The sequence below is a fragment of the Acinonyx jubatus genome, chromosome D1 (assembly GCF_027475565.1).
Source record: "Acinonyx jubatus isolate Ajub_Pintada_27869175 chromosome D1, VMU_Ajub_asm_v1.0, whole genome shotgun sequence".
Classification (NCBI taxonomy): Eukaryota; Metazoa; Chordata; class Mammalia; order Carnivora; family Felidae; genus Acinonyx; species Acinonyx jubatus.
The window spans coordinates 27,580,341-27,605,460 of NC_069390.1; the positions used below are offsets into that span (position 1 = coordinate 27,580,341).

Genomic DNA, 25,120 nt, shown 5'->3' on the forward strand with positions numbered 1-25,120 from the left:
ACAGGGTTATTGTGAGCATTAAGTGAGTTAATGAAAGTCTAAGAGCAGTTTCTGGCATATAAAAGAGCTCAGTAAGTATTAATTAGTAATATTACTATTACCCACTGCACTGCCACTGTAGGCAAAAAAATGAGTTAAAAAATAAAATAACAATAACACCCCAATTATGTGCCCAAGTACATGAGGGCAGCAGATGGCTGGAACAAGGAACAGGTAACGGACAAAGGCATACCCTACTGATGGCCTCTTCACATGCTAATTGATGATCTTAATCTAGGAAGCTGGGGAAAATCTATGAAATCAAACCGCATTAATAAGTAGACTAAAGTAAAATACAACCCCTAGAAATACTTAGGTGAACATTTTAATAGATGCATAAAAGCATTTGAGGGGCACCTGGGTGGCTCAGTCAGTTGAGCGTCCAACTCTGAATTTCGGCTCAAGTCATGATCCCAGGGTCATGGGATTAAGCCCCATGCCGGGCTCCATGCTGAGCGCTGAGCTTGCTTAAGATTCTCTTTCTCCCTCTGCCCCTGTCCCCCGCTTGCACTCTGAATGAATGAATAAAAATAGCATAGCATAACATAGCATAGCATAGCATAGCATAGCATAGCATAGCATAGCATAGCATAGCACAGAATAGAATAGGCATTGAAAGTCCAAACCAATTTAGGATAAAAGAAAAAACTTAGAAAACTGGGAATAGAGGGAGCTCTATTTGACATCTGACCTTTATCAAAACCTATACAGCATACATCATATTTGGAAATATGTGTAAAGTCTAAGACTGAAACCAAACAAGAATGCTCACATCATCAATCCTATTCCCTTGCGTTATTGGAAAATAACCTGAGTTATTGGAAAAGTTATTGGAAAATAACTTTTAAAACATCAAATTGATAATATGCAATTACTGATGCTATATGCTAATTATTTTTTAAATTATTATACCCTTTTGGAATTAAAGTAATATACATCCTGAAAGTACTGCTAATCTGAATCAGATTAACACCTGTTCTCTGTTTTAAAAGATATCTATTATGAAATTTGGAAAAACTGAGGTTTGGGGTGCCTGGGTGGCACAGTCGGTTAAGTGTCCGACTTCAGCCAGGTCATGATCTCGCAGTCCCTGAGTTCGAGCCCCGCGTCAGGCTCTGGGCTGATGGCTGATGGCTCAGAGCCTGGAGCCTGTTTCTGATTCTGTGTCTCTCTCTCTCTGCCCCTCCCCCGTTCATGCTCTGTCTCTCTCTGTCCCAAAAATAAATTAAAAATGTTGAAAAAAAAAATTTTTTTTTAAATTAAAAAAAAGAAAAACTGAGGTTTGATCAAGGCTTTGTCTTAAAGTACCACTGTGACTTTTAACAAGTCATTTCATTTTTCTGGACCTCAATTATCTTCTTTAAAAAACAGGAAAAAGTATAACTAGAAAATCTGTAGGGTCCTTCTCAGAACTAACAACAGGTGTCCAAGACTAGAACTATAAAAATCCCAATCCAAAGTACAGCAGCAAATCTATCTGAAGTTGCCACAAGATGGTGTCCTGCTCCATAATACCATACATGTCACAACTTGTAACCCACAAAACCAGAAGTATACTTCTAGCATGTGACTGGTACCCTTGGTCCTTCAACAGCTAAGAGATTATTGGATTCTGCAACTAGATCACCAACTCATTCAAAACTAGCCACAGTCTAGCCATCTGCATCAAAGTTAGTGGCTGGGTAAAAAGCTGAAGGAAGCCAAGATGTATGTATGGAAAAGGTTACAGAAACTACCTTCTAAGAGGAATGCTGAACACAGAGGGAGAAAAGCAGAGAATATAGGAAGCCCAGCCTAAAAGAGGAGACTTATGGGTAGAAAGTCTATGGAAGAAGAGATTAAAGTTAATGGTAACATCTGATCTCATAATTACTATTAAATGACTTGTAGAATCACTTCAGCAACACTGAAGTCACCAAATTCACAACCTCTCAGACCCTTTTTGATATAGAAAGCTAAGCCCTGAAAGTCAGAAATAAGGCACATTTCATTGTTACAATTAGATTATGTGTGCATTGAAATGTTCTATTTTTTCATTAAAAGTTAAACACTATATTGCCTAAATAAAAATTATATTTATCCATTACAAACCAATTGAAGACAAAACTGATATAATCACTTTGTTAGTTTTGACTAATGTTTTCCACTAAAATATGATTTGAGTATATATATCTAACAAGGGGGATGCTATGAAACTTTTTCAAAAAATACTGATTAAGATTATAATTACTCCAAAAATAACCTTGGTATTAAAAACAAAAACAAAAAAATAAAACAGCAAACAATATGATCTAATAGCTTAGAGAGGCTAATGAACATAACTGAAACTATCATGAAAAGTGTTTCATGAAATAATTTGCTGGATTCTACTGAGAATCATTTATTTATTTTTTTTAATTTATTTTTAAATGTTTATTATTTGAGAAAGAGACAGAGAGCAAGCAGGGGAGGGGCAGAAAGAGAGGGAGACACAGAATCAGAAGCAGGCTCCAGGCTCTGAGCTGCCAGCACAGAGCCTGATGGAGAATCATTTTAATAATGTTAAACAGATTTTCAGCACCGTTCAAAAACAACTTAAAATACTAAAGAGGGTTCAAGTGACTGAAGTACTTAAGTCCAATAATGGTTGTTGATTTAAGACCAATAGTTATGAGGCCTTTTATTCCTTGGAAGTGGCTGACATTTCATCCACCATCAAAGTTGTCACCCAAGCATAGCTCTATTATTTAAATGGATACAGTCCAGCCCTTTATAGGTCTGTAGCATAAAAATGATACAAAAAATTCTCCCAAGTGTTTTCTGCAGAACTGTTTTGGGACCTGTGGATTGTAACTTTGTTTATGAAAGCTTACTTCAATTGTTATAAAAGTTTTTAAACAACCAAATACAGTTTTGAGATCTTGAATTTAAATTCCCTAAGGTCTCAGATTTTGTTATTTTATTTTAAAAAGATTTTGACAGGTATTATATACTTGGGAAATGCATTCATATAAGTCTACTATTTTTCTTTACATTCTATAAATTCTACCTCGATGATCATGAAGTTCTGTTACCTGATCATACTCCAAGGCTCCTGGGTAGAGTGGCCATCCAAGGAATAATTCTGCAATCACGCATCCCAATGACCACATGTCTATGGCTTCACAAAATGGCAACCCCAATATAATCTCTGGAGCTCTGAAATCGAAAGGAAAAAAGAGTGATTTCCCTCTAAAATTATCTTAATTCATCTGACATTCTAAGAAAGTTAATAAATGACAGAGAAGTCACCTTCTATTTATAGTAACTTCACTTTTCAGAACTCTTTGAAACCTAGCCATTAAGCTTAAAAGGGTACAATGAATACAACCATTGCTAGGATAAAAATCTCTATACTTAATCTCATAGAGAATTTTATTAACATATTAAAAAGGAGGAAAAAAGCACAGATCTTGACTTTGCAACTGTAACAAATTAGAAATAATACACTAGAAAGAGAACTGGAAAATTATGAAATACATACACTGTGACATCAACAGAATTGAAAACCAGACACTGAAAGATAAGAGCAAAACAAAACAACCCCAAAGGCTAAAAGTGGATCTAGTCCTAGATATTACTTCAGAACACAATAATAAATATTCACAAAACCAGGACCATTAGTCATCCAAATGGGACAAGACCAAGTACAATTTTAAGAGGCAGAAAATAAAGGACATTGAAACAGGTAGAAAGTAGTTTATCAGTTGACAAGCTCTGATAACTTGGAAAATGTATTCCATGAAAAATATCATGCCCAGATAAATATGTGCTACTTCACATGCCCTGCCATGATAAAATTAACATTCTGAGAGGCTTCACATACAGCTATGTAATTCCCAAGTAAGCCATACAATCATGGTTACCCTGAACAGTCTCAAACTTACAGAGAAGTTATAAGAACAATACAATGAGTGGGTTTTTTTCCTGAACCACTTGAGAGTAATTTGCTAAATAACTCTATACTTTGTATTTCCTACAAACAAGGATATTCTCCCACATAACCACAATACAATCATCAAAATCAGGAAATGCACACTGGTACATCTCTACTCTCTAAGCCCCATACCCCAAGTTTGGTCAATTATACTAATAACAAATGTCCTTTATGGCAAAAGGATCCAATTCCAAACCATGCACTGCATTTAGTTGTAGTGTCTCTTTTTTAGAATAATTTGGGTCTTTCCTTCATTTGTATGACCTTGGCATAAGATGTTACAGGTCAGTTATTTGTAGAATGTCTCTCAGTGCAGGTTTGCCTGGTGTTTCCTCATAATTAGATCCAGGTTATACATCTTTGGGAAGAGTATTAGAGAAGTGATGTTTTTTTTCTCATTATGTGCCATCAGGTGACATACAATTTTGATTTGTTCTAGTACTAATAATGTTCACTTTGTTCCTCCTTTTCCCTTTGTAATTAAATATTTTGCAGGATTTCAGTTTGGGACTGTATATATAATCCTTTCTTATCAAATTTTCAATTTACTCATTTATTTGCCTATGTGAGCCTAAATTAATGGAACCCTATTTTATCCAGTGCGTTATAATCCATTACTGTAGTTATCTATTTTGATACTCTAAATTTCCTAGACTTAACCAGTCAGAACTCTGTCAATGAGCTATGGGTCCTCATTAGTGCCAGGATGGCACTGTTCCCAGGTCCTTTCAGTATACATATTATATACAGTTAGACAAGATAAGTTAGACAAAATATACAGTTAAGCAAAATAAGGCTTCTGCTAATTTCTTTAACTGATACTGCTGTCATTATCTCCTAAGCCAGTGGTTCTCCATCTTGGCTGTACATTATAATCACTTGGTCCTGGCCACACTCCATACCAATTAAATCAGAAACTTGAGGAGGGGAGGGGTGGGGAGTGGGAGAGACTTAGGAATCAGTATTTTTTTAAAGCTCCCAGGTGATTCCAATACATGGCCAAAGTTGAGAACCAAAGCCCCAGGCTCAAGTAGTTAGACCAATGGGAAGACCGTTCCATCTTCTCCCTACAGCTCTTCTGATCACAGTAAGTTCTAGGGATAAGCAAGCTGTTTTCTCCATTGATTTAGAATCTGTCCAGTGACTCTTCTGCTCCTGGACATCTCTGCTGTAATTAATACTTAAGGTTCAACAGACTCTTAATCCACAAGCATTTATTAAAAACCACACCATCAAAGATCTTTAGAACATAGTTATACTTTCATTCTTTTGACAAAATGCTTAGTAAGGGTTTGTGTAGATGCATACATGTGAATTATATTCAGATATAACCAAATGCTAAATTGTGTAGAACGAGGGGAAAAAACAAGTTACACTAAGTTATCAATCTTACATATTCACAATATTGTACAAAAGACAGAGAAGATCTTACCCTTTTTTTGTTCATTATGATATACACAGAACCTAGCAGAGAATATGCACTCAGTAAACATTCCTCAAATAAGTCATTCCTATAAAGGTTGGGTCACACACAAAAAAAGGATCAGACTGAAATGAGTTTGAACTGACCTTGAGGAATAGAAGCCTAGGCAGAAAGAAAGAGAAATGGCCACAAGAGTTAATAAAGAGTAGGGACGCCTGGGTAGCTCAGTCGGTTAAGCATCCACTTCGGCTAGGCCATGATCTCACAGTTCGTGGGTTCGAGCCCTGCTTCAGGCTCTGTGCGGACAGCTCAGAGCCTGGAGCCTGCTTTGGATTCTGTGTCTCCCTCTCTCTCTGCCCCTCCCCCGCTCATGCTCGGTCTCTCTCTCTCTCTCTCTCAAAAATAAATAAACATAAAAAAAATTTTTTTAAGGAGTTTTATGATTATTTTGAAATATTTACTATGAAAACGTAATGGGATTTGAAATTGGCTACTGGAAACTCCAACATCACATTTGGCAATGAAAGAAAAGTTAACAGAATGATAGTGCCTTGGATATACAACTTAAAGAGACTGAAATTATTTGATACCTGGTTAACAATAAGAAAGCAGTTTCTGTCAATCAGACAAAGAGCAATGAATTCCTTCTGCTGTTTGCTACCACTTAACAAATGAGCCAAATTTGTAATTGATGGTGACAAGAATGTGGAGCTATCTTTTCAAACTCTTGACCAGGAACTGCATAAAGCCACTTTAAGAATAAAACTTGAGATACAAAAGTTATACTCATAGAAGCAAACTTAAATTTCTCATTTTAAAATAAGAAAGAGAGGTGCATGGGTGGCTCAATAGGTTGAGCACCTGACTCTTGGTTTTGGCTCAGGTCGTAATCCCAGGGTCGTGGGATAGAGCCCCATGCTGGGCTCTATGCTGACCACGGATTCTGCTTGGGATTTTCTCTCTCTCTCCCTCTCTCTCTCTCTCTCTCTCTCTCTCCCTCTCTCTCTCCCCCCTTCTCCCTCTCCCTCTCTAAAAAATAAAAATAAAAAATTAGAAAGAATTTTAACTGCAAGTTTTACACAAATTGTGTATTTGCGGTCTTCTGAAAGCAGGTTAGATGTACAAGAAATTTCTTGGGGGGAAGGCAGGGAGAGGAGGCAGGAGTAGGAGAAGACAGCCCTCAGACCTTGAGCAGTTCTGACACCTGTGAAAGGAGAGAGGCAAAGGGAGAGTCGGACAGAGAGAACACATCACTGCAGTGCTATTAAGAGAAAGTCTTGGCTGGGCCGATGCAGAGTCTCTAAGCAAAAAATTACCTGTGAGAAGAGCTCCCCACCAAGCAAGAATAATCCAACTCTAATGCCCCTACTATGTTTGGTCCCTGGCTAGGTAGGAACAACCCAGATGCAAACCTGAAGTGCAACAGCTGGAGACTCTCAGTCAACTGTGCTCCCCAAGAGGTTCTCTGAAAGCAGAATCTGAGAGACACAATTCCATGGTTGCCACAAGATTCCCCAAAACTTTTGCTATTTTATTTTCAAATACATATATATCATAAAGAAAATGCAACAAATTTCCTCACCAAGTCCCATTCAAATGTGCCCAAATTCTCTCCAGTCTACCCTAGCATGACATAAAATATTACCATTTTCTATGTCGATCAACGTAAAAGGCTGGGAGGCAATACCTTAAAAGCATTTACAATCTAGATGAAACGGCCAGAGATGTCAGAGTTCCACCACTCAGTCTTATAATACATTAAACTTTAAAAAGTAAATTATGCAGGGTGCCAGGAGGGGGGGGGGGAGGGGGAGGGCTCAGTCAATCAGCTCAGGTCATGATCTCTCAGTTAGTGAGTTTGAGCCCCGTGTCAGGCTCTGCGCTGACAGCTTGGAGCCTGGTGGAGGAGCCTGCATCAGATTCTGTGTCTCCCTCTTGCTCTGCCCCTCCCCCGCCTCTCAAAAATAAATAAATATATATATTTTTTTAATTTTTAATTATGAATGAAAGAATAATATATCCATCTGTCAGTAATGAATAAAGCTTAGTTTTCTGGTTATTTCTTAACTGGCTCTCAAATCCTTCCTCTGGGCTAACTATACTTTTGTATAAAAATGATCACAACAGGGATTCTAATATGTGGACCAGTCTTAAATTTTCTGTTCTCCTCCTAAAGGAAATTCTCCCACTCCTTTTTTCATCTACCCTAACTCCCTTCTGAGCAGCTATAATGTGGCAGTGCTAAGGATATAACAGGGAATACACATCATTTGTACTTCTGGAGACCAAGCAAAGCACATATTAAACATGTCTAACTGAATGGAAAGTATAACTAAACCTCTTGTCTACCACTCTATAAATAATAACTCACAATTAGAAATGTCGAACCCACAAACTAAAAAATTTAGGTCATATGGTAACAAAGGCAATATATACCTAAAATGCCATGTTTCTTCGTTATTATTTTTTTTCTTGTCATGTGTTTTTAATCCAATTTATCAACATTAAGAATAAATTCTTTCGGGGCACCTGGGTGGCTCAGTCCGTTGAGCGTCTGACTTCAGCTCAGGTCATGATCTCGAGGTTCGTGGGTTCAAGCCCCACATCGGGCTCTGTGCTGCTGGAGCCTGCTTTGGATTCTATGTGTGCTTCTCTCTCTGCCCCTCCCCCACTCATGCTCTGTCTCTCTCACTCGCTTGCTCTCAAAAATAAATAAAAACATTAAAAAAAATTTTTTTAAAGAATAAATTCTTTCTACTTTTCTAAAACCTTGAAACACTAATATAAAATATAGGGTAAAGTGGAGAAGCTGAAAACAGAAAATTTTTAACTATGTAAACTGAACTCTGGGGACTATTGCCAGAGTAGAGGAGAATGTTGGCAGCAGATGCTTCAAATAAGAACACAGTGAAGTCCTGTCATTCAGAAAAGAAGATGACTATTAATGGAACATTTTATTTGCTTTACTTCATCTTTATTTACTTTTATAAGTTGAAAATTCACTTACTGGCCCAAAAAACCAGCCCTGTTAGGAAAAAGGGTATCTCAGTCAGGAGCTCAGGATACCCAGCTCAAAGAACAATTACATTCTTGTAACAGAGACAGATATCTTGGGTCATCACTGCAAACACCACTAAACTATGAACTCACATGATGATTTCATGGCCATCCTGCAAATGTTTATCATATTCCTAACTCACAGAGAGTAAGTTTTCTTTTCTACATATAGAGAATATAATGGTTAGGCAAGTGTAAATATCTAGTCTGCCTAAGAGCTTCACTTCTCATTAAAATTAATAAATTAGCATAATGCTGATATATTTCAGATTCTGGTGAGTCTAGTGACAGAACCACCCTGTTCTGGTCAAGTCCAGAACACTAATCAAATAATTTCTGAAATGACAAGCTAAGGGCCAGAAGCTGACGGTAAGTAACATCCCTCAGTGAGACTGAAAGGTACAGTCATCCAGGCTCCTCATAATGATACTTCTACACAAGTATTTATCTACATGCTAAAAAGATACTAGAGAAATGCAACACCAACTTGAAAAAGGTAAGTAAATGGTAAACTCAGTAAGGATGAAAATACTAAAATGAGAACAGTTTTCCTAAGGTAGAAGATGCAGTAGGCATTTTTTAAGGTAACACTTTCATTAAGGTATGGTATGATTCAATGGTTTTTATATATTCACAGAATTGTGTAACCATCACCACAATCAACTTTAGAACATTTTCATCATCCCAAAAAGAAATCCTACATCCATTAGCATTTACTCCCTATTCCTCCCAAACTCCTCCATCCCGAGGCCACCACGAAAGTAAATCTTTTGGTCTCTTTAGATCTGCCTATTCTGGAATCATCTAACATAATCTTTTGTGGCTTCTTTCACTGGCATGTTTTCAAGGTCCTAGCATGTGTCAGTACTTCACTAACTTTTATTGCTGAATAGTATTCCATTGTGTGGATATACCAGACTTACTTATCCACTCATCAAGTGATGGACATTTGAATTTTTTCTACCTTTTTTGGCTAGTATGAAAAATAAGTTAACCAAGAGAGGCCATATATCAGCTCCCAATGCTGTGGAGCAAGAATACTCCAGGGCTGAAGAAGGTCAGAGCATAAAGGCTATGCACCAAAGACAAGTGATGCCTCAGACAGAACTAGCCAGGACAGGAAGAAAATGCCTTTGATGGAATAGAAATCCAAAAGGGAAAAGAGTGTTGAAGGAACTACCAATTTTTCTGTTTTAATTTGATGCAGCAGTCTTTATGATCGAGTTAATCTTGTGCTACCCCTTTGTCAAACCTCTAGGGCACTAAAAGAACCTCTTGCCCATATACTGGCAATCCATTTTAAAAGAATGTGGATCATGGTGCAATTCCCTTCAGTAAGTTTCATAAGAACTTTATGCTATGGTGATACTAAAAAATTGAGAATCAATGCGCAAAAGCTCTAGGAAGACAAATTTTGGAGTCTGGTAAGGAGCCACTAACTTCAAACAATGAAAACCATCTAAAGAGAGCTGTATTTCAAATGCTCAAGAATAAGCACTTAGCTCTCCCTCCACTGGCAAGTAATTTACCAGAGCCTTCATATTTTCATTTTTAAAGACGCAGTTCTACGGACCCTACATTCTCTGAAGATTATCTAAAGGACTAATCTTATGCTTTTACCTATAAAAGAATGTGTGTAAAATGTTAAACAGTATATACATTCCCATAATTTATTCATACTCCCACTGTCCAAATTCACACCTCCTCTCTTCTCAAGCCACCACCTCCTCCCCATCCTCATTCCGGACTGTTGTCCTTGCATCCTACTTTACTGAAAAAAAAAAAAAATAGAATTTGAAAGAAAGTTCCACCTTCTCATCATCACATCTACTAGCCCACTTGCATCTGTCAGTGCTTCTATCTAAGGCATCCAGGCTCACTTACTGAAGCATATCACTCCACCAATTTCTTCACCCATCCCTCTCCTTGTCTCTCTCTCCCCCCCCCCCCCACCACAAACCATCTTCTTTATACACTCTCCATCAGCCATCACTCCTTTCTTTTTTTCCCCTTTATACAAGTCCTTTTTAAAAGCGCTATTTAGAAAAGCTGCCTCCAATTCTGCCCCCGTATTGAACTTACTCTCATCAGGCTTTCATTTCCCCACCATTCCACCAAAATAGCTTTCTTGTCAAGGTCACTATCAGCCACTGCACTGCCATATCCTTGACTTACTGGACTTGATGATTATATCATGCTCTCCTGCATTTGGTCTCTCTCATTATGCTCTCTCTGCATTTGGTCTTCTAGAACACCACTCTTTGTTCTCCCCCTTATCTCACTAGCATTCCCTTCTCAGATTCCTTTCTGGTTCCATCTCATGTCCACAAGCTTTAAATTCTGGAGTATCGAAGGCTCAGTCCTTGGATGTCCAACTTCTCTATCAACATTCACTCCCCTTAAGTGATCTCATCCAATCACAGAGTTTTAAATACCACCTCTATTCTTAACACTCTCAAATGTCTCTCTCCAACCCAGACCTCTCTCTTTACCTCCAGACCTATGTATCCAACTGTCCACTCAACATCTCTTCTTGAGTATGTATCTATTAGAGATCTCAAACTAAACACATTCAAAAAGAACTCCCAATTTCCCCCAAACCTCTCCTTCCCCAACCTTCTCCATCTCAGGAAATGACAACGCTATCCTAGTTTCTCAGATTCATAATCTGGGAGAATCAAATTTGACCCTTCTCCTTCTCTCACTTTCCACATCTATCATCAGATCCCATTGACTCCAACTTCAAAAAAGATCCAGAATTTGACCATTTTTCTCCACCTTTACTACCATCACCCTAATCCAAGCCACCATCATCTCTCATCTGGATTACTGCAAAAGCTTCCTAACTGTTCTTCTTGCTTCTGCCCCTGTCCTCTACCACCTATTCTCAAGTTAGCAGCTCCATTTAAAACACAAGTCAGACAACACCATTCTTCTCTTCAAAACCCCCAACAGCTTCCCATCTCAGAGTAGTCAATCCCTTACAATGGCCTACAAGGTCACACATGATTCAGCCCTTAACTACATCTAATATTTCCCATCACAATACCACTTACTTGCTCTGATCTACCCACACTGGCCTCCTTACTGTTTCTAATCAGAGTTCCTGTTTCAAGATCTGTTCCAGGCAGAGGGAATAGCAGGACATAATCTCTTTACTCTTACTTTGTGTTTCTGCTCAAATATCACTTATTAGAAAGCCCCTCCCTGACCACTTTAAATATAGAAGGGTAAGCCCCTGCCAACACATAAACTTACCTTTCCTCCTTTATCCTGCTTTATAGTTCTCTATAGCACTTCCAACCAACTAAATATGTTTATTACCTATTTTTCCCTCCCCCACTAGTATATAAGTTCCATGAGGACAGGAACATTTTTTTCTTTTAAAGTAATCCCTATACCCAACATGGGGCCCAAACTCACGACCCTGAGATCAAGAGTCACATCCCCTACCATCTCAGCTAGGCAAGTGTCCCAAGGGCAGGAACTTTAATTCTCTCAATGCTATATTCCCAGCAGTGAGAAAACTGTGTGGCACATAGTAGGTACTCAGTCATCATTTGATCATGAACTGATCAAAGGGAGCTCTATAAGCATACATTCACTAAATCGAAAATGCTAAGAATATTTCTGTTAAATCAAATACGTAAGCCAAACAGGTAACAACCAAGAGACTTTTACATGCCAGCCACTTTGCATTTGGGAAAGCTAAATGTTTTGACTATACAAAAAACAAAAACAACAACTACAACAAAATACCATTTACTGAGCTTTAACAATGGGTCAAGCATCATGGAAATAAGTTTTAATGCATTACCTCATTTAAAGAAGTGTTCTAAAAAGACAGATTTCTGCACTGTTCTTCTGCTCCAAGATAAAAAATGCTGGTAAACAAAATGTTCCACGTAAAACAGAAGAAGTCCTCAGTTGAGTACAGCCAGCCCACAGAATCATGAGAAATAATATATCATTGTTTTTGAAGCAACTAAGTTCGCAGTTGCTACACAACAACAGATAACTGATACAATACCCCAAGTTACCCAGAAAGTGATGGAACTAAAGATTTCAAATGCCTGATTCAAAAAGACTTTCTCTAATCCATACACAATCTCAAATTATTAAATCTTATGACTGAAAGAAACACAAGAAAGTCAAAAAGAAGACCTGGAAATTAACACCAAGGTAATTTTAGCAATGCAATTAAAATTATGCTCCCGTTTTATTTTCCACAGAATAGAAAAATACTAACTTATCTACGCTCTCTAACAGTTCCATAACATGAGAAAACATCTGTTATGTGCCTTTTCTGATTAACTGGTCCTTAGTTTTCTAGGATAATTTTTTTATTTTTTTAATCTTTTTTAAGTAAGCTCTATACCCAATGTGGAGTTCAAACTCACAACCCCAAGATTAAGAGTCACATGCTCTACTGGCTGAGTCAGCTGGGCACCCCAGGACAATTTTTTTTTAAGTTTATTTGAGAGAGAGAGAGAGAGAGAGAGAGAGAGAGAGAGAGAGAATGCATGAGCATCAGCGGGGGAAGAGGCAGACAGAGAGGGAGAGAGAGAATCTCAAGCAGGCTCTGCACTGATGGTGGGGCCGGAACCCACAAACCATGAGATCATGACCTGAGCTGAAGTCAGGACGCTTAACTGACTGAGCCATCAGGTGTTCCTAGGATAATTTTTGTTTGTTTTAAAGATTTGCCTGTCATTTTTTAAACCAACTTTTCATTCTGTATAAATCCTTTAGGAAATACATAATAACAGCAATAACATCAGTTACATAATGGCTTATGAAACAGGCAATGCTCTAAGTGCTTTTTAAGTATTAACCAATTTGATAGCTATGCTAATCCTTTTAATAGGTGAAGAAACAGATACAAGGATAAGTATCTTGCCTGCGGGTCACACAGTTAGTACAAGGTACAGCTGGATTGAAAGCCAGGTTTTATGACTTCAAAATCCATACCTTTAACTCTTACATTTTAAAATAAATAATTCCTAGGATTACTGAAACTATTACATTTTGTCTTACTGGAAGTTCTCCCACTTGGATGCTATACTTATCATTAAAAGTGTTCTTTTCTCTTTAAACATACCATCTTTGATTTTAGGACTAACAAGGAAATGTGAAATATAAATACACTTATGTAAAAGAACTTAGTTGACATTTTACTCCTTTCTCTGATCTTTAAGCATTTACTCATCTTAACCATAAATAATCTTTCACATTAAATACACAGTCATCTGCTAGATACATCTTAGTTAAAATAAGGCTCTTACTTTGGCAGATACCGTGTTCCCAAAGATGACTGTAATATCCTTTTACAGAAACAATTAGGAAATGAGCTCAGCAGTGGATTTGACCATCTATACTCATAAGTACCAATTTAACATCACACACTCAATAAATTCTTACATGTCAAAGCCCTGTACCTAGCAAAAGACAGCAAAGACCTAAAGTGGTTATAAAAGGCAGGCACCAGGAAACGTACATTTGTACAAGGACAGCCAATCTAAGAAAGGATACACACTCAAGTTTTATAGGTAATTAACTCTGCGGAATCAACCTGGCAAGGAGGGGAAAGTATACATTTCCACAATATTTGTTTCTAAAACAAGTATCTAATAAGATACAAAAAAAATAATGTTAAAAAAATTGTCAGTCACCTGGACTTTATAGAAATTTCATGTTTTCTTCTAATATTACTACCATCAAATCAGACCACATAATCAGTGTTAGGTGAATTTTGTTTCCTTTGCTATAAGGAATAATCTTCCAGCGAGAGTTTTTGAGGTAAGAATACACTGCCTCTGGAGAGAAAGGACATTGAATGTGCGTCGTAGAGCCTCTCTCACTGCAGGAAGACTGTGAAGGAGACTCTTCTAAGCACAACAGGGAACTAACACTGGAAGACCTCTAACAATCCTTCCAAATCAAAATGCTATTAAAACCTATGAAAATATCAAAGAACATTTCTACAATGGGAACTTTTACAGAAGGATGACTGTTAAAATATACTAGTGAGTTAATTTCCAGTTTGATCACACCCTTGTCAATATTCTACAGTTTGGAGCTTTAAAAAAAAAAGTGTATTTATTTTGAGAGAGATAGTGCACATGTGCACATGTATAAGTGAGTGGGGCAAAGACAGAAAGAGGGAAAAAGAGAGAACCCCAAGCAGGCTCCATGCCCTCAGTACAGAGCCTGACACAGGGCTCAATCTCACAACTATGAGATCATGACCTGAGCTGAAATTGAGAGCCAGACGCTTAACCAACTGAGCCACCCAGGCACCCCAGTATGGAGCTTTTTAAAAATAACCAACACAACCTCAACATTCTTAGAAAAGCAAATAAATTTCAAAAGGGACAATCAACCACTTCTAGAAATATTTTTCTAAATTATAAACATTTTTAATATGGTAAGAAATGCATTACCAGAGGCAACAACATCCCTACAAAATACTGGATATTCACATACTGTTTTTATGACTGTAATCGCAGCTATTCAATAACATGTTGAAATGCAATCAAAGTGCACACACTCTTAGAATAGACACTCATTCAAATGCAGCTTAAGTCGCAAGCTAAAAATATCACAATTAAAAATATCCTTATTCCAAGGCCACTTAATCTTTTAAGTATGCAGGACAATGATACAGATCAAAGCACCAAGTACAAAGAACAGCAGTAATGATAAATAATTCCAAAACCTATTAAATGTTAAACCTGTGAGGTAGAAAAACAGGAGTTGGCAAAGATTTGATATTCATCACCAACATGCCAAATGTATGGCTTAGAGCCCAGTGTCCAAAAGGATGGATACATCAATTATTTGAACATCTAGGATCAACAGCTAGTATTCTGTAGAGAGAGGGGTCAGAAACATATCCCATTTACAGACAGCATTACTTCTTTCATGTTTTATCTACCAAGAACAGTTGGAAGATCACCAAGAATTCTCATGACATGAGAGAGAAGACTGAGAAAATTGTTAGTAATACATCAAGAGAGAGAGGCAAATGGGGTGAATTGGTAGGGGAATATGAAAGTATCCATAAATAATAAAGGAAAAACATATCTGAGTTGAATGTGTCTGCTTTTTATTTTGTTTGGTCATATACTACTGGATGTCAAAAAAAATCAATGTAACTAACATATATACAAACTATATTACTAGTATCTTACATTTGCATTGCATTTGTATTTTACAATCTGTTCAAATATTTTATTCTATGAGGTAACAAGATAAATGTTGTTATCCCTATTCTACAGGTGATTAGGAGGAAAGAACAAAATAATCCAGGATTTCCTAAATTTAACTATGAGATATATTTACAATTATAATGCATCATCAGTAGCTGCCAACAGAAGCTCATAATCTATAAATTGCATTTAAACTAAATCAGACAACAAAAAATATTTAATTGCAATAAATGATTCAATTTTATAACTTCATAATAATTACTGAAAATAACAAAAAATGTTTATGAACTCTTAAGAGTCAAATTCTGTGCCAAATGTTTTACACACATTATCTCATTAAATCTTATCAAAATCCTCTGGGGAAGGTACTATATTATCCCATTCTAGACATGAAGAAACTGAAGCACAGAAGCAACTTTTCAAGGTCTCTGTGGATGGCAGAGCTTGTAAACAACCTATGCAGTCTGAGTTGACAGTCCAAGCTCAACATCATGCAGATAAATCATCTTTATGTTATGAACTATTACAAATGCATTATTTAATCATAGGACCATATACCTTTGCATTAATAAGCTAGTAGAAGATTAGGCATTGATTGATCAAGTAATCTTACATAATCTGGTGGCACTCTGGAGTATACCATTTCTTATAGGTCAATGATCTTAACAGGGAAATAGAGTAGTTCCTCCCTTACCCAGGGGTAAGGGGGTTATGTTCTAAGACCCTCAGTGGATGCCTGAAACTACGGATAGTACCAAACACACACACACACACACACACACACACACACACACACACACACACACAGAGTTTTTCCAAATATTGTGGAAATGTATACTTTCCCCTCCTTGCCAGGTTGATTCCGCAGAGTTAATTACCTATAAAACTTGAGTGTGTATCCTTTCTTAGATTGGCTGTCCTTGTACAAATGTACGTTTCCTGGTGCCTGCCTTTTATAACCACTTTAGGTCTTTGCTGTCTTTTGCTAGGTACAGGGCTTTGACATGTAAGAATTTATTGAGTGTGTGATGTTAAATTGGTACTTATGAGTATAGATGGTCAAATCTGGTTCACTGGGTTTGATACTTTATATAGCCCCTGGCAGACAGAGTATTTTATAAACAGAAGTCACTTCTTAAAGATGTATGCAATGAACACAAAATACTCCATTAGACACCATGCCCCCAAATACATGCCATTTTAATATACATTTTAAATTAAATTCTCCGGTATTTGATAACCTACAAAATGTCCAACTACGTTCAGCAACTTCTGTACCTAGAACAACAGAATTTAAGTGAATGTGAAAATATGAAACACCCACATACACATATTTTCCTCTACATACTTTCCTACCAGAACCATATATCCCAACAAATAACCATCCCAAAGAATTGCCAGAACTCAGTAAGAAGCCTTCAAATATACTGAATTATATTCCACCTAATAAAAGAAAATGGAAGGGTACTAATTAGCTGCTATCAGATTAATACCCTCAGCAAGACCAACTACAAAAACTGGATCAAACACACACACACAACAACTGTGTCAGTGGCTTTTGGGTGACAGTGATATGTCACTTTAGGTTCATCAACTGTAACAAATTTGGGGTGCCGAGGTGGCTCAGTCAGTTAAGCCTCTGACTCCTGATTTCAGCTCAGGTCATGATCTTATGGTTCATGGGATCAAGCACTGTGGAGGCTGCCTGCTTGGGGATTCTCACTCTTTCTCTCTCTGCCCCTCCCAGCTTGCGCTTGCACGTGTGCTCTCTTACTAAATAAATAAATAAATAAATAAATAAATAAATAAATAAATAAACTTTAAAAAGAAATTACAACAAAATTGTAACAAATGTACTGATGTGGCTGAGGGGGCAGGGGAGTCAGAGTGGGAGAGGTTGTACTAAGGGGTATGGAAACTCTGTATCTTCTGCTCAATTTTGCTGTGAACATAAAACAGTTCTAAGAAATAAAGCGTACTGTTAAAAAAAAAATTGTGTGAAGTCATCAGAGAGCAAACAAAACAACTAGGACTTGAGGGAACAAAAATCCCAGAGCAAAGAGAAACTGATCATTAAAGTTGGCCTTACATTTCCTTAAGGTAGTCACCAACTGACAGTCAAACATAGAGGCTGAACAGAAAAGAGTGGCCTAAATTTAGCCTACAGCTATTCCACTAAGCTGGGAAAACAAAATCTGGAATTCAGAACCAGCCAAGGAAGAGGGGCCATGGTGGATACTCCAGGCTTTTCAAATGAAACCATAAAGGGCTATATCCTAGGAACAAGGACAAACTGAAATAGACAAGCCTCATTTGGAATAACATGAGCTACCTACTCTACCTGGTTTCCAGAATAAAAAAGAACTATCTCTGGACGAAGATCTTATCATCCAGAGTTACTAACATAACACTGTCCAACAGAACTTTCCACAATGACAGGACCGTTCTCTGTAGTAGTCACATGTAGTTACTGCGCGCTTGAGGTGTGGCTAACGTGACTGAGGAAGAGAATTTTTAAGTTTATTTAATATTAATTAATTTATATTTAAGCCTAAACAGCCATGAGTGATTAGAGCTACCATAATGAACAGCACAGCTCAAGAATTTTTCATACCCAAGATCAAGTACTAAAGAAACAAACAAAAAACGTTTCCAGCCAAATAGGAAATAAAATCAGATGTAAAGAAAGAAAAGGAGAAAAAATTCAATAGAAGCCTTATAGTTATATAGCCAATGAAATTATATTTTTAATTTTTTTTTTAATTTTTTCATTTTTGAGAGACAGAGAGAGACAATGCAAGCGGGGCTGGGGCAGAGACAGAAGGAGACACAGAATCTGAAGCAGGCTCCCTGGCTCTGAGCTGACAGTATAGAGCCTGACATGGGACTTGAACTCAAGAGCCATGAAATTATGACCTGAGCCAAAGTCGGTCACTTAACCAACTGAGCCACCCAGGCACCCCTTATAGCCAGTGAAATTATTACAGGGACTTTAAAATAACAATAGAAATGTTCGAGAAAATTTCACCATAAAACTAGAATTTACTTTTTAAAATAGCAAATTCTTGATTTCTAAATACAATTCCCCCACTAAAAAGAACTAAGTCTCCCAAGAGAAATGACTGATTAAAGGTGGGGAAAGTGTAAGGTGGGCATGGAAATCTTCTGGTGCCAGAAAATCACTCAGCAACAAAAGAAATTATCTACTAGTATAAAATATCAACAAATCACAAAATCATTATATTGAAATATAACCTTAGATAAAAAGGAGTACATGCTGTATCGTTTCATTTTTATTAAGTTCTAGAACGGAAAAAAGTAATCTGTAGTGAAAAAACTCAGATCAGTAGTTACATATGGAAGGGGCAAGAGTGAGAGACAAGACCAAATGGGAAGGGACATGAGGGAAATTTTGGGGGTGATGGTAGTATTCTATTATTTTGATAGGAATTTGGGTTACACAGGTGTATGTATGCATTTGTCAAAACTCACTAAATGGTATACTTAAGATTTGTGCAGTTTCCTATATATAAAACTTACTTCAAAAAAAAGAATCATAGGGGTGCCTGGGTGGATCAGTTGGTTAAGCATCTGACTCTTGATTTCAGCTCAGGTCATGACCTCACAGTTCATGGGATTGAGCCCCACGTCGGGCTCTGCACTGACCACATGGAGCCTGCTTGGGACTCTCTCTCTCTCTGCCCCTCCCCCACTCATGCTCGCTCACTATCTCTCCCTCTCTCAAAATAAATAAACTTAAAAAAAAAAGAACCATAAATATTGAGCTATTTTAATTTTTTTTAACTTTTTAATGTTTATTTTGACAGAGAGACAGAGAGAGAGCAGGGGAAAGGCAGAGAGAGACAGAGACACAGAATCTGAAGCAGGCTCCAGGCTCTGAGCTGTCAGCACAAAGCCCAACACAGGGCTCAAACTCACAAACTGTGAGATCATGACCTGAGCCGAAGTCGGATGCTCAACTGATTGAACCACCTAGGTGTGCCTCAAGCTATTTTATGATTGACATGCTTCAGTGTTCAGTGGTACAATGTGCTAATGTCTACAACTTACTTTGAATTATCTTATTAAATAAAGATGGAATAATGAGTAGAAAAATACCTATGATAAAGACAATGTAGCAAAATGTTAATTGTAGAATCTAGGTGGTCAGGTGTGTGCATGTTCACTATATAATCCTTTTAACCTATTTGTAAGTTTGAAAAGTTTCACATTAAAATATTAAGGGCAGGATTTCAACATAGGCCAAGCAGAATTCAACACACACACCTCAGAGTCAACTGCTTAAACCAAAAACAAAAAAACAAAAAACAAAAACAAAAACAAACAAACCTTAAATGTAGCCACAGAGGGAAAAAAGGACTTGTCATCCACAAAAGAGCCAATTTGCTATGGAAATAATGGAAAGCCAAAATATAACAGGATAACATCTTTAAAGTGCTTTAAGAAAATAACACCCAAACATACCTGGGGAAAATATACTTCAGAAATTAAAATATTTTTTGCATAACTCACATATTCTAAAATTCATCTAGAAATGCGAAGGAGCAGAAACAAGGCTTTGAAGAACAAGCAGGAGGACTATCAGTTATGGTAATGACACTGTGGTACTGGTGCAAAAAGAGACAAAATAAGGACAGGTCATCATGGAGAGTCCAAAAACACCCACACATATAAACCCACAGCTGGTTTATGATGAAGTTGTCACTGCTACGCAGTAGAATAATAAATGGTGCTCCGTTTAAGGGATATCCACGTGGGGGAAAATGTACCTTAATCGTTACCTCATACGATACACAAAAATCAATTCCAGATGGATGGCAGATCTAACTAAATGTGATGGTAAACCAATAAAGCTTTTGAGGCACCTGGGTGGCTCAATGGGTTGGGCACCCGACTTCGGCTTAGGTCATGATCTCGCAGTCCGTGAGTTCAAGCCCCATGTCGTGCTCTGTGCTGACAGCTCAGAGCCTGGAACCTGCTTCAGATTCTGTCTCCCTCTCTTTCTGCCTGTCCCCTGCTTGCACTTGGTCTCTTTCTCTCTCTCAAAAATAAAAAATTAAAATTAAAATTAAAATTAAAAAAAATAGTAAATCTTTTAAAAGAAAATATAGGAGGGGTGCCTGAGTGGCTCAGTCGGTTAAGCATACAACTCCGGCCCAGGTCATGATCTCTCGGTTCACAAGTTCAAGTTCGAGCCCTGCATGGGCTCTGTGCTGACAGATCTGGGGCCTGGAGCCTGCTTCAGACTCTGTGTCTCCCTCTCTCTCTCTGCCTCTCCCCCACTCATGCTGAGAATTTCTTAAATAGGACAAAAATTCTACTAATCTGAAGAATTTTGAAAAATAAAGCAATACAGAGGAGTTTGGGGTACCAACACCCATGCAGTCAAAATAACTTTTGACTTCCCAAGAACTTAACAACTAATAATAACAACTAATAAAGCTTTTACGATAATATAGTTCATAAATAGATATTTTGTGTTATACACACACACACACACACACACACACATACACTATATTCTCCTAATAAAGTAAACTACAGAAAAATAAAATGTTATTAAGAAAATCATAAGGAAGATGGGGTGCCTGGCTGGCTCAATTGGTAGAGCATGCAACTCTTGATCTCAGGGTTGTAAGTTCGAGCCCTACACTGGGTGTAGAGATGACTTAAAAATAAAATATTTTTAAAAAATCATAAGGAAGAGAAAATACATTTACAGTACTGTACCATGTTCATCAAAAAAAATCCGCAAAAGTGGACTCATGCAGTTCAAACCCATGTTGTTCAAGGGCCAACTATATATTAAAATAAGATCATGTATTAAATTGGTCCGTGTATTCACCTAAGTCAGCTCTAAGAAAGTGAAAAAGAAAGCCACAGAATGGAAGAAGACATTTCTCCAAAAGATTTCATATTGAGAATAAACACTTTAAAAACCACAAATGAGGGGTGCTTGGGTGGCTCAGCTGGTTAAGCCTACAACTCTTGACTTCAGCTCAGGTCATGATCTCACAGTTCTTAGGATCAAGCATAGCGCTGGGCTCTACACAGAACCTTCTTGGGATTCTCTTTCTTCCTCTCTCTCTGCTCCTCCCCCACTCTCTGTCCCAAAATAAATAAACATTAAAAAAGAAGAAGAAGAAGAATGAGACAGTCAAGCAAACAGAAAATCAGACAAAAGAAACTTCACAAAACAGAACATCCAAATAGTCAATAACCTTGACTTGGGTAGTGGTTATAAGGGTTAGTTCACATTGCAATTATGAAACTGTAAATTTTAAATTTATACACTTTATACTATCTTCTACTTTAATAAAAGTTTACAAAAAATGACAGATTAGCCATTACTAACACAAAGTCAATTACTTCACATAAGCTTTCAAAGGTTCTGCTCTGCAGGGTAAAAGCAGGACAAACACACAATGTAAGCCATCATGGAACAACTGGGAGACTCCCTACCATCTTGTTACCATTGCATAATTTTCCTTTAAACCATACACTCTTTTATTTTTAATAGCTTCTACTTATAGGGTGTATACAATCTCCCAAGACTATATTGAGTGCTTCACATGCATTGTGGAGTTTAACCTTCACAAGAACCTTTGAGGTAGCTATTAGCATCATTATTTTACAGATGAGTAAACTGAGGCTCAGAAAGGTTACACAATTTGCTCTAGTTGACATATTAAGTGGCAGAACAGGAATTATGAACCTGTGAATAAATACGGTCGCATAATTTGTTACTTGGCATTATTTAGCACCAAACATTAAGTATACTGTTTATTTTTTTAAATTCTACCCTTCTTTGAAAATACTTCAGGGGTGCCAGGGTGGCTCAGCCGGTTGAGTGTCTGTCTTCAGCTCAGGTCATGATCCCGTGGTCTGTGAGTTCGAGCCCCACGTCAGGCTCCGTGTTAACGGCTCGGAGCCTGGAGCCTGCTTCGGATTCTGTGTCTAACTGTTCCTTCCCCACTCGCTCTCTGTCTCTCTGTCTCTCTCTCTCAAAAATAAACATTAAAAAAAATTTTTTTAAGAAGAAAATACTTTATATTCAATGCCTCATATGAACTACTGAAAAGTCTCAGGTTTTCCTGTAATCCCTAAAAAGGAACACCATCATATCAAAAATACTATATAGTGCGTAAAGGCCTGTTACTAATTCAACGACATTCTCCTAAGAGTTACATGTTAATGAGAAGCAATTCAGAGCAAACAAAACCTTCAAAAGATTCACACACATACTTCTTTCATGTTACACAGTTCCCCACCAAACTACGCAAATATAAATTCTCTCAATGAGTTTATTCCCTCTAAACACTTCTAAAAGTATTTTGTTTTTAAAAGGTTTTCCTGTTTTCAGATGACTTTCACCAATTGACTGATTTCACCGACCAAATGCCAAATTCTACAATTACATTTTATCACTTATAAAGAAGCTATATCCTTAGATTTAAAGAAGCGAGCAGGGGAGAGGGGGAAGGAATCTCAAACAGGCTCCACACTCAGTGCAGAGCCCAATATGTGGCTTGATCCCATGACCCTGGGATCATGACCTGAGCCCAAACTAAGAGTTGGTCACTCAACTAACTAAACCACCCAAGCACTCCAAAGAATAATTTTATTATTACTTTGCTATTACTAAAAATCAAATATACCCATATTAATACATGTAAAAATTAAGAGTTACTTATAAACGCTGATATACCAATTCTCATTTAGGTATACTGGATTTCAGTTGCCTCTTCTATAATAAGTTAGACTAAATGTCTATGTAAATGTTTCCAACTCTAAAATTATTTGCTTCTGGGGCACCTGGGTGGCTCAGTTGGTTAAGCGTCCAACTTGGGCTCAGGTCATGATCGCGAAGTCTGTGAGTGCGAGCACCATGTTGGGCTCTGTGCTAACAGCTCAAAGCCTGGAGCCTGCTTTGGATTCTGTGTCGCCTTCTCTCTCTGCCCCTCCCATGTTCATGCTCCATCTCTGTCTCTTAATAATAAACATTAAAAAAATTTTTCTTAATAAAATTATTTGCTTCCACATCACAATAACTTTAATACAACTATTTTATTTTTAGAACTGTTGATCATTAGTTTAGTCTTTAGGAAGGAAAGAGGGAAAAAATACACATTTACAATACCGGGGAGCATTCTGCTACAATATGAAATGGCTCCACACCACAGAAGAGAGTGGACAGAGACTCCTGATACAGGAAAAGAGATACAGGGCTTGTGTTATCAAGGTGCGTACTAGAAAATCTACTGAAAAGTTACCAAATGCTTCCTAAGCATACATTTTTAAAGTATTTGAGTCACTTTTTTGATTACTCTGTCAGCTTTTTCCAGTTGTACAGGGCTATTTCAAGGCCAAAGGCACACCATAATCTCGATACCACTGCCATTAGGTTTCCAAGAGGTCGTTAGTTTGTGACATTTGCTGGTAAGTACACCCTCATATTAGGAACTAGGGGGTAAGAGCAAAGTAGTAAAAAAAAAAAAATCTTCCAATTACACATCTGTGTGCACTTCTGTCATCTCTTAAACCAACCCGTAACACATGTCCAACAATGCAGGATAAACCGCAAAAGGCAGAGACTGTAGGTCAAAAAATTACTTTCTAATCTAGCACAGATTCGAGCCCTGCATGGGCTCTGTGCTGACAGATCTGGGGCCTGGAGCCTGCTTCAGACTCTGTGTCTCCCTCCCTCTCTCTGCCTCTCCCCCACTCATGCTGAGAATTTCTTAAATAGGACAAAAATTCTACTAATCTGAAGAATTTTGAAAAATAAAGCAATACAGAGGAGTTTGGGGTACCAGAACAAGGCACATGAAGTGTGGCAAATTGACATGTGAGGACATTTCAAAAGTAAAATCAATAGGATTTGGTCACACAGTGACTAGACATTGAGCAGGAAACCAAAACAAACCAAAAAACCCAAAGTGTCCAACAATGAGGAGCAGGGAAAATGATTCTTTAATAATCTTGTTATGGTAATATGAGAAGATGAGAAGACTCTGGGAGAAAGATGAATCTTTGAACATGAGTTAGAAACATCCAGAGACTGTCCAAGGAAATAACTAAAACCAGAAATTAGGCGTTCAAAGGGGGGCCAGGTACCTAACTAACCTGAAAGGTAGGTATCTACCTCCTACCTTCAGGAAGGTGTCTGAACGCTTACCATATTAAACAAACTAAAGTCATGGAGGAGAGTTAAGATCTCCAAGAGGGGAATATATTGAATGAGAAGAGAGTACAGGACGGAACCCAATAGAATGTATTCATTTAAGAGGTTAAAAAAAAAAAAAAAAAAGAAAAGAACAAGATAGTTTGTCAGAGAAGTGAAAGAAGAATCTGAGGGTACAGTGTTTAGGAACCAACAAAGAAAGTTTCAGTAAAAAAAAGGACTAACAGCAC

At 37.5% G+C, this 25,120-nt stretch overlaps 1 protein-coding gene across 1 annotated transcript in view; it reads right to left on the bottom strand.

Annotated features, from left to right (window-relative positions):
* The window catches only part of HIPK3 (homeodomain interacting protein kinase 3), a 91,832-nt gene that overhangs the window by 21,413 nt on the left and 45,299 nt on the right, over window positions 1–25,120 (bottom strand). Inside the window, 1 exon segment of the mRNA XM_027072929.2 lies at window positions 3,093–3,216. Within this exon segment, the coding sequence (XP_026928730.2) occupies window positions 3,093–3,216 (124 nt within the window).